The sequence below is a fragment of the Aythya ferina genome (genome assembly GCF_964211825.1).
Source record: "Aythya ferina genome assembly, chromosome: 1".
Classification (NCBI taxonomy): Eukaryota; Metazoa; Chordata; class Aves; order Anseriformes; family Anatidae; genus Aythya; species Aythya ferina.
The window spans coordinates 73,035,998-73,045,249 of record NC_140296.1 but is presented as its reverse complement, the minus strand read 5'-3'; the positions used below and the strand labels follow the sequence as shown (position 1 = coordinate 73,045,249).

Here is a 9,252-nt window from a genome sequence, read left to right as displayed (position 1 = left end):
CCGGGCGGGCAGACCCCGCCCCTGCCGCCCCGCCCGCAGCACGGCACGGCTCGGCTCGGCTCGGCACAGCACGGCCCGGGCTGTCCCTGCCTCGCCATTGTGTGTGCCCGCCCGGCGGCTCGCCGCGGGGCCGCGATGCTCCAGGGCTCCGCGCCCCCTCCCAGGCGGCAGCGGGCGAGGAGCGGCCGCGCCGCCTGCTGAGGGCTGAAACTTCGCCTCGCTCCCGCCCGGCCCGGCTCGGCTCGGCCCGGCCCGGCTCCCTCCATGCGCTGAGCGAGCCCCATGGACGCCTTCAGCGCCGCCAAGGCCAAAATGGGGGCGAAGAGCGGCGGCGAGGCGGCGGCGGCGGCGGCGGTGGGGCTGGCCGCGCCTCAGCCCGCCGCCCCGGCCCCCGGTCCCGCCGGCCCCGGCTCGCCCTGCGAGCCCGCCGCCTACAAGCTGGAGGACCTGGAGACCCTGGCCACCGTGGGTGAGTGCGGGCGGGCGGCGCGGCGGCGGCGAACAAAGGAGCTGCCCAGGTGCCTGCCTGCCTGCGGCCGTGCCGCCGGCACCGCTCCCCGCTGCACCCCCGCAGGGCGCTGGGGGCCGCTCCGGGGCGGCGGGGTTCGGGTTGCGGCCGCTGAACGGCCGGCAGGTGCCTTGGGGACACCCCCGCGCCCTCTGAGGGACGCGGGGAGCCGCGGCTGCAGGCGCCCGTGCCGGGGTGTGCGGCTGCCTGGCGCTGGGTTTGGGGGAAAAGGGGGGCTGCAGCCCGCATCTGCCAGCCTTAGTGAAGCTGCCCGGGGTCGGCAGCACGGCGGGGTAAATGCGTGCGGAAATAAATGGGCGTTCAGGCAGCCGCGGTGGTGCTCGGTGCGTTATCTCCCGCAGCATCTGCCCGGCGTGTCGGGGTCTGTACGGCTCTGCACCTGGTTTGAGGGACCGCCTGCTCAGAAGGGCGCCTTGCATAGAGGACTGCGTTCAGCCATACAGGAGGTCTCTTTCTTTAGAAGACCATGAAACGGTTTTGAATAGATTTATTCCAGCAAGCGCTCTAAACTTAAACATCACTTAAGCTCTCAGAAGCCAGCAAGTGCGGTTTAAACCCTTTCTTAGTGAAGTTGATGGCGTAAAAGGGTCTTTAAAAATGGAGTTGGGAGGGCCTAGGAGCATCACGTTTGGTGAAGACCTTGTTATCTTCTCTTGAAGCGTGTTGTTTTGTGAGATAATAGTTCCAAGTTGGAATGTCAACAGGCATTTTATTGAGAAGTTAATTGAGATTACTAAGAGTCTGCCGGAAAGGTTTGCGATGCTTTTCCTCCACCAGAAGTGGTTAATCTTGTTTGTTACATCACAACCAGTTGCTGTGGATACAAGTTGTCATCACTGAGGATTATGACTTGAAGCGAAGCACAGGCTGCAAGAAAATAATAATTTTTAAGAACACATAATAGTCATGGAAATGTTCCTGGGGCCAATGAAGACATTTAGAAATAATCCTGGTGTTGATTTTTAACTGCATATCTTCTTTGAGTGTTCTTTAAAGTGCTCCTTTGAGTTTGAGGAAGCAGAAAGGCATTGTTCCATGGGAAACAAGGAGAAACTGCTTGCTATAAAGACACAGAGAAAGAAAAAAAATATTAAGTAAAAGGATCAGATAGCTACTCATCAGGACACTGAAGAAATACCAGAAGAACAGCCTGCCTTCCTGCTGTGGCTTCCCCAGCTTGATTTCCTCTTTTCCCCTCCATATTTTTGAAACTCTTTCTCTTCTGAGAAGACAACCATTCCTGGTATCTCTATGAACTGTGGCATTGGTTGCTTGGTAGGAAGACAAACCATACAACTTGAAGGATATAAACGTGTCACGGGTACATACATAAGGCCTTACCTTAACAAAGAAGCTGAGCTGGTCTGTTTCGAGTTGGTTTTGAAACCAAAAGGCATGCCAGCCCTGCTCATTAGGAGGCTGTGAGGAGTGAAGGGATCTAACTCCTGACCAGGAAGCAACATAGCAGCCTCAAAGTGATACTGAAAGTGAACACATCTGTGCCTGCCTCCGAGTGGCAGAGTTTATGAATTTCAAAGATGAAGTGCCCTCCCCACGTGGCTGTAGTGCCCCTGCGATATGAGCCATTAACTGCTCCGTGAGGTTGGGCTGCTCTGTCCCTTGCTTATATGTGCTGCAGGCTAAAGCCGTGCAGAGTACTGTCTAGATTGGTATTTTAGCTTGAGAAATTCATTTTTGCTTGGCTTAAACATCTTTCTTGTTAAGCTAGTTAAGTACAGTTTAGGTTTATATCACATTTATGGAAAGAGTATATCCTTTTTTTTTTTTTTTTTTTTTTCTTTAGCAGTGGTTTAACTTAGTATTACCCTATCCTCCCTTTTCTGATCTGCTTGCACAAGTAGGTGAGATTAATGTACTGTCATCAGTTTCACTGCAGCAGTTCAGAGTCTTGTGTGCAGCTTGACTGCTGTGATAAGAATAGCCGTTGTATTTCTGCTGATGCTCTCAAAAGCAGCGTGCGTGCTGTCCAAGATACTTGGCAGATTTGTGGAAGGGAGGGGGATACTCAGAAATGGCAGGACAGGAAGTTCTGGTATCTTCTCTACTAGAATCATTGTTGCTTATGGACATATGCAGGGTTAGAGACATGATGGCCTTGGAAACCATCTGTGAGAAAGTAGCAAAAGAGGAAGAGGGAGGTAAGCTCCATGCTCCTACAGCTGCGTGTGGTTAGTGTGTAAGCTAAGTAAAGGATGTTAGTGTCCGTGAGGTTGTGCTCTTCCTTGGGTTTAGGCAGCTTCTCTTGGAGGATGGAATGAATCTCAGAGGATTCTGAGCCAGGAACCAGATTTTGTTTCTCAGAGGGTTCCTGGTTCAGAGGATTAAAATCAGTGTTAACCTGACCCATGTAATGCAAGCTAACTTGAAAGTGCTGCTGATTTCTCTTGGAAGTTATGACTGATTTAGAAAAGAACTCACTATGAAGGAGGAAATGGAGCAAAATAAGGTTAGCACAATGATTGTGAGGGCATTTTTCTCCCCCGGCTTTGTTTCAGTGTTTGTGGGCTATTTGGCAAGAGGCACTGGGAGCAGAGACTAGAGTTTTTTTTTTTTTTTTTTTTTTTTTTTGTGGCAGCACCCTAATATTGCTCTATAAAGTGAAGTTACGGGTTTGGGGTGGGCACAGGAGTGGGGTGTATACTGGTTTCTGACACTCAGAGGATTTGAACAGGAAGAACATTTGTTTAAGGTTGCTTCCGGAGAGGCTGAAGATGTGGCTTTGAACCTTTGAGGTACATGGTGTGTGTGTGTTGTGTTTTTTTTTTTTTTTTAAACGTCTTATCTGAGAGGATTGATGTTCTCACTTTGGAGCTATTGAAGATGCCTTGACCACTTCTGTTTTTTAATTAATTTTCCTTTCAAAGGAGGTCAAACTACGAGTGTTTGCTCAGCATGCTCAGAAACTGCTGCTCAGACAAGGCTGAGGTATTTGTGAATCTCAGCTGAACTTAAGTAGTAAATACTCATCCGTGCCAAGGCTGTGGTGGCACTGTGCTGCACAGAAGCAAAAATTTAGATGTCATGGCCATGTTCAGTGGAACTTAACTGCTTCAAGTTCATGGCCCAGACATGACTTAATTTTATCTGAGCACATTTCAAACCATTTGTTGGTCTGGGCTGTGAAAGAGATTGTGAAAACTAGTGAATCATCCTTGGTTTTGACGCACATTTAACAAGGGCATCCTTCCTAATTCAGTAGCCAGTGTCTGCAGCTGGACAGCCTACATGTACCCTGGAGTGGGGATACTACATCTTTAGTTATGTCATAGTGAAGAAATAATTAAGGTAAACTAGAATAATAAGTACGAGTAGAATAAATTTAGAAGATATTTGGGTAAGTGAAAGTGGAAGGAGAAATCCTATGTTCCCTAATAAAATGCAGGGTAAGGGGGCACCTCTGGGTTGGAGAAAGGTGACAAACTTATACTTGTCCTTTCTCCTGTGAGGTAGTTTCCTGCCTGTTTTTTGAAGCGCAGTGAATTCCATAGTGTACATTACAAATGTAAATCAGTTTCTATAAATCTATTAAATTGATTGAAATATTTTAATAACAACATTTTCATTTGAAAAGATTCTTTTAAACAACTGTTCCCATGAAGTGCTTCAAACTAAACAAATGCGGAATAAAGAATTGGGCAAACCAGTATTTCAGTTTTTCTGAGCATGGGAAAAACTTAAAATGTACATGGGAAAAGTCAGAAGCAACATATTTTTAAATACTTAATTTCAATGTGTTCGCACACAAAATATGCTAGCCAAATGTATTTTAAATGACATTATATCAGAGGGACAACAGGTACAGAACAGCAGTCTAATGCTGGAACCTGCTTGTTCATTTTCCCTCTGTGTAGTCTAAGTAAAATATTCTTCACCAGAATAACTAAGCTCTTCTTTTGTAGCTAAGCTAAGAACACTGCTGGCTTTTTTTTTTTTTTTTTTTTTTTTTTTTATGAGGGGACCTGCACGTCTTCTGTTTCTGGTTCTGACTAAGCCTTAGTTCTGGTTTCACTGCCGAGGGCACCTATTTAAAGTACTGCGCTGTGGGATGTCTGAGCATTTTTTCCTGTTTTGTCACCTTTACTTGATACTGCCGTGATAAACAATGATCGAGGATTTTACTTGGCATGTCCTTAAATACCACAAGTTTTGAAAGAAAACATGGTCTGAATGTTGTGACTGTAATGGTGACCCGAATTCACCATTACATCTGAACATCTTTGAGACTTTAGTCATCAAGCTAAATGACTTGGATTTTATTTTCGCTCTCCTGTGGAATGTGCTTCATTTTCCCCTGCCACAAGATCATACTTGTCCCAAAATAAATCTTTAGTATTGTTGTAGCTGATGCTGTACAGGGAGAGCGAGCAGGTGTGACTCAGCTTCCTTCTGTTGCCTGTCCCAGTAGTGTGATGCTTATGTGGAGTGGGCAGCAGTGGGTCCTTCCTTCCTCATAAGGTTCTTGTTCTCTTTTTAGGCTGGGAAAAGTGGATTGAAACAAATATTTTTTGTATTTCACAAAGAAAGCTCAGAAAAGAGAGAGTATATAAAAAGTCTGAGCATGTGAAATCTGAAAGTTCATGTTTCTGCTTTTCTGTCTTCTGTGTTTAAAATCAAGGTGGAGGTAAATGGCTTTGTGTTTTCCTGCCTGTCACCTGTTTCTTTTGCTGTTATCTGTGAGTGCGTTTTGGTATGTAACTGATTGTAGATAGAAACTCAGAATTCTTTCTCTGATGTTGTGAACGTGGTATGTATTAGAATAAGCTTTGACACTCAAATGAAATTCTTAAAGATAAATAATCTAAGTCCTATAATTAGCCCAGAGGGACCCGAAAGTGCCTGCTGCAATGCAAATAATCTGAAATCAAACTAGTACTAATATTTCAGGAATAAGAAGTATGCAAAACTCCTTTCCTACAAAACCAAGAGCACCTAATGCTCCCTCCCTACAAAAAGTTTATGCTTAAATAAAATTAACATTCCGGGCGAAGGTCCTGTTGAAAAATTTGTTCATTAAAAGTGTTGTGCATCAGTCCAAGCTGGAAAAAGACAGTAAATGTAAACAGAAATAGAGAGTCAATTCCTCCTACCCTCCCCCTTCTTCGAAGGCAGGAAATGTGAACTTAAAATACCGGAGGTTGGCATCATATGGGCTGTTGGGGTTTGACTCAGCTTTTCTCTGCTTAGGTTCCTGAGTTTGTGTGTCTGGGCTCTTTGTAGTGGACAGAGAGGATAACCATTTGGAGATGGACCTCTTGCTGTTTGGGCTACTACACTGTGAGAAGTTAGGGAAGTGAATCCCAGGCTGAAACACATTTAAGCCTGGTTTGGTCCACTTCAAAGGTGATATGCAATATATAAGTATCTAAAGTAAGGAAAGGGTGTTGGAGTTTATGTAGTGCTTTTGTTTGTTATGAGGGGTGTAGACACGCAGACGAAATGACAAAGGGTGAATTTTCGTGAAGCGAGATGGGAACTTTGTGTTTACCTTGCAAGGACTTGTCTGGGCATAAGCTGTATTTAACTAAATTAGTTTAGGTTAAACAATACAGTTCCCTGTTGTTGATGCTTATCAACATAAAACATCTTTAGCATTAGCTTTTTCTACTCAGGAGTAATTTCATACAATGTCTTCTCTTGTTAAAACATAATATGCATCCTCCCATGTCTACATGATTTTTGAGGTGTTTTTAGTGGCTTCAGGGATGTTGGTAAGCAAAATTCTGCTGAATGCTATGTGTTAGCATGCAACTGGGATGTTCCAGTGACAGGGCATAGCACATTTTTTTTAATTCTCAAAATTGCAATGTATTTTTTTTTTCCCCCCAAAGGAAAACTGTCTTTCAAATGAATGAAAAAATGCATTTTTTTTTTTTTAAAGTTACTTAGTTATTTTCACCATTGTTCACTGTTTGCACTTCACATTAGAGCAGTGGCTCAATTCTGAATTCAAATGCATACTGATTTATTATTATTCTTTTTTAATACTGAGGGCAAATCAGAAATTTTCCTGGTCTTAATAGAGCTCTTCTTTTCTCTAAAGGCTGTAAATGTAGGCTGCTAATGAAATTTACCTGGACATCAGGTAAATTGTGAAAGTAGTTAATAAAATAAAATATGTTGGAAAGTGAGTGGAATATTTCAGGACAGGAGAAAATTCTCAAAGCAGGTCAGCTCCATTACTGCATTTCTGTGGATGATTGTAGTTTTGCTTTGTTAATTCTATTAATAGAGATATTCACGTTTTTGCTCATTGTTTACTCTTTCACTTTGGGTAAATAGTGTGTTTCAAGGGTTTTGAATTAATTTCTACTGTGGTCGTAGGATGGTATGTTGGCAAATAGAAGGCTCTGTTCTTGAGGGATTTCAGGGAAGGGTGTTTGAAAGGACGTAATCTCTGTAACAATGAATGCTCCCAACCTTCTTCTTTCCATCTCAACATGGAAAAACTATTAAATATTGAGAAGAATATTGCAAAACATATATATTTTTATATATTTAAAAAAAAAAGGAAAGGAAACTTAGAAGCTTATATACAGAGCAATGCCGGGGCTAGTAAAACAAATACTAGTCCTAGATTACTTACTGATTTATTTTCTTTTTTTTTTTAAAGGAATTAAATGCATAAAAAAAAAAAAAAAAGTTTTATAAACCTAAGGGAAAAAGAATTTTCAGCACAGTAAAAATAAAAATAAAAATTCAGCACTTCTTTTGGCTGGGACAGGCAGGGTATAAAATAGAGGCAGTGTTCCTGTGAGCAATTTTGTCCAGCACCCACTGCTAATCTCAAAAGATAAAATTTTAGAGTCTAATACAGATTTATCATTCTGAATAGCTTATTTGAACAAGAAGAAAATGTCTTGTTCTATGCTGAAGTGCGCTCTGAAAATATTAAAATAGCAGTCTCATGAGGATTAAGCTCCCTTTTTGTTTTTATGCAGTTTAAGGGCCCCAGTTTTAGTGAACTTTAAATTATTTGTGTTTACAATTCAATTTAAGCAGTTCAACTGTATCTGTGTAAATACACAAGCTCATTCTCTGAAAGGCCGACAGATGACCTAAGCAGGGAGAACAGCGCTGAACCTCTAAGTCTAGCATGCTGGAATTATTCAAAATACGCTCTTTTGGACATAGCTGCATTGTAGAATATGTTATTGCAGTTCTCCTTTTTGGACATACCTAAACTAGGTTTAGGCTGTTTACCTCACTGTGTTTGTGGTTTTGTATTAATAAAATAAGCTTACACGAGCTTCAGCTCATTCTGAATGATTGGTATTAATAATATCTCTACTTGTTTCACAAGTAGTTTGAAGATGTTTGCAGAGTTGCTTTTCAGATGTGCGTTGTCTAAAATTCTCTCTTGCTAAGTCCTGACAGCTGCCCTGCCCAGTCTTAAACTGTAGTGATCTGTGGCATTTGTTCCTGAAAACTTTCCTCTAGGTTGCCTTTTTTCTGCACTCCTGCCCCAACCTGGAGCAGTTGATAGCTGGGCTATTAATTGAGTGGCAGCAAATCTTGTGTAAATGAGTTGTGATTTCTGCCCAAGGGGAACAATCCGTCTGCTTTGATACACTTCACCTCAGACAAATGACTAGTGTGTGTGTTTCAGTAATATATTTATAACTGAAATACATTAAAAATAATGAAGGAAGCATTGTTTCCAGGTGACTAAACTATGAACTCAAACATCTTTCTGTGTATGACCCATGGCAGCGGAATGTTAGGTTGGACTGCAGGGCTGAGTGTTGGTCTGATCCTTGGCACCGTTCCGTGGACTTCTCTGTGCTACCCTACACTTCACTGGTGTGTTGAGGGAGCAGGGAGCATGTTCACTTCTATTTGGCCTACAATACAGTTAAGTAAACCCGAACTGCATCCCTCAAGCAATTCAAATGCTTTGAGAAGTATCCAGTTTTCTAATCTTAAGACTATTTACTGGAGACTCTTTATTTAATGCCAAAATCAAAGTAAATTGGTTATATGGTTTTGTTTGGTTTGCAATGTATATCATAGCCTTTATGACAAAAGGCTGTAGTGTTTAAACAGACTATTTTTTATCTAAAAACATCTTTGCTCTTGTTTCTGGATATTCAGTTTGGACAACTACAGCTTTCTCCATCAGGTTAGAAATAAAATTCTACGTTTATGTGCATAAGTAGTTAAATTTATATAAACCTAATACATTCTATAATCCTACAGGTTGGTATGGAAAGAAGGAGTATATGGGAAAGTCTTCTGCTTGTTTTTTTGTCACAGTATATACAGGGCTTCCTAATTGGCTACCTATAACAGCAGTTCTTAATTTCTACAAAGTACGAATACAGTATCTGCAGTGCATAATAAATAGCTGCTTTTATTTAGGATACTTTTAGCTTCCTTAAAGGAGACTGTGAGTGACCTTTTCATGAAAGGTCACATCTACTATCTGTAGTGTTTTATTCTAGTATGCAATTTGCAAGACTTTAGGAGGTGTAGTGATCTATATTTTGTATTGAGTGTACTACTTGGGAAAAGCAATTCAAGAAAGAAGACCTATGTAACTCAAATAGTTGTAGCCTGTGATTTAAATTTGTGCTTGTTTCTCTTGTGTATGCCTGGTGCTGCCTTGTGTATATGTTTAAAAAGCACTAAAACTTGCAATGTATTTTTACTTGGAAAATGTGAATATATAATCTCTTACATAGTCTAATAACAGAGGAAAATGT

The 9,252-nt window shown here is 42.1% G+C and overlaps 1 protein-coding gene and 1 long non-coding RNA gene across 3 annotated transcripts in view; one reads left to right on the top strand and one right to left on the bottom strand.

Moving 5' to 3' along the window:
• Positions 1 to 45: 45 nt before the first annotated feature.
• The window catches only part of PRKX (protein kinase cAMP-dependent X-linked catalytic subunit), a 59,119-nt gene continuing 49,912 nt past the window's right edge, over positions 46 to 9,252 (top strand). Inside the window, exon 1 of one of the 2 annotated variants that reach the window (XM_084505927.1) lies at positions 46 to 469. In XM_084505927.1, the coding sequence (XP_084362053.1) occupies positions 283 to 469 (187 nt within the window). In that variant the 5' untranslated portion in view covers positions 46 to 282. The remainder of the gene's footprint in view (positions 470 to 9,252) is intronic. The other variant, XM_084505926.1, reaches the window with a different exon arrangement.
• LOC311430139 lies at positions 1,001 to 2,030 on the bottom strand. Its single transcript, XR_014688588.1, has 2 exons — positions 1,871 to 2,030; positions 1,001 to 1,589 (listed from the first exon to the last, which is right to left on the bottom strand). It is a non-coding gene; the product is annotated as an uncharacterized lncRNA (long non-coding RNA).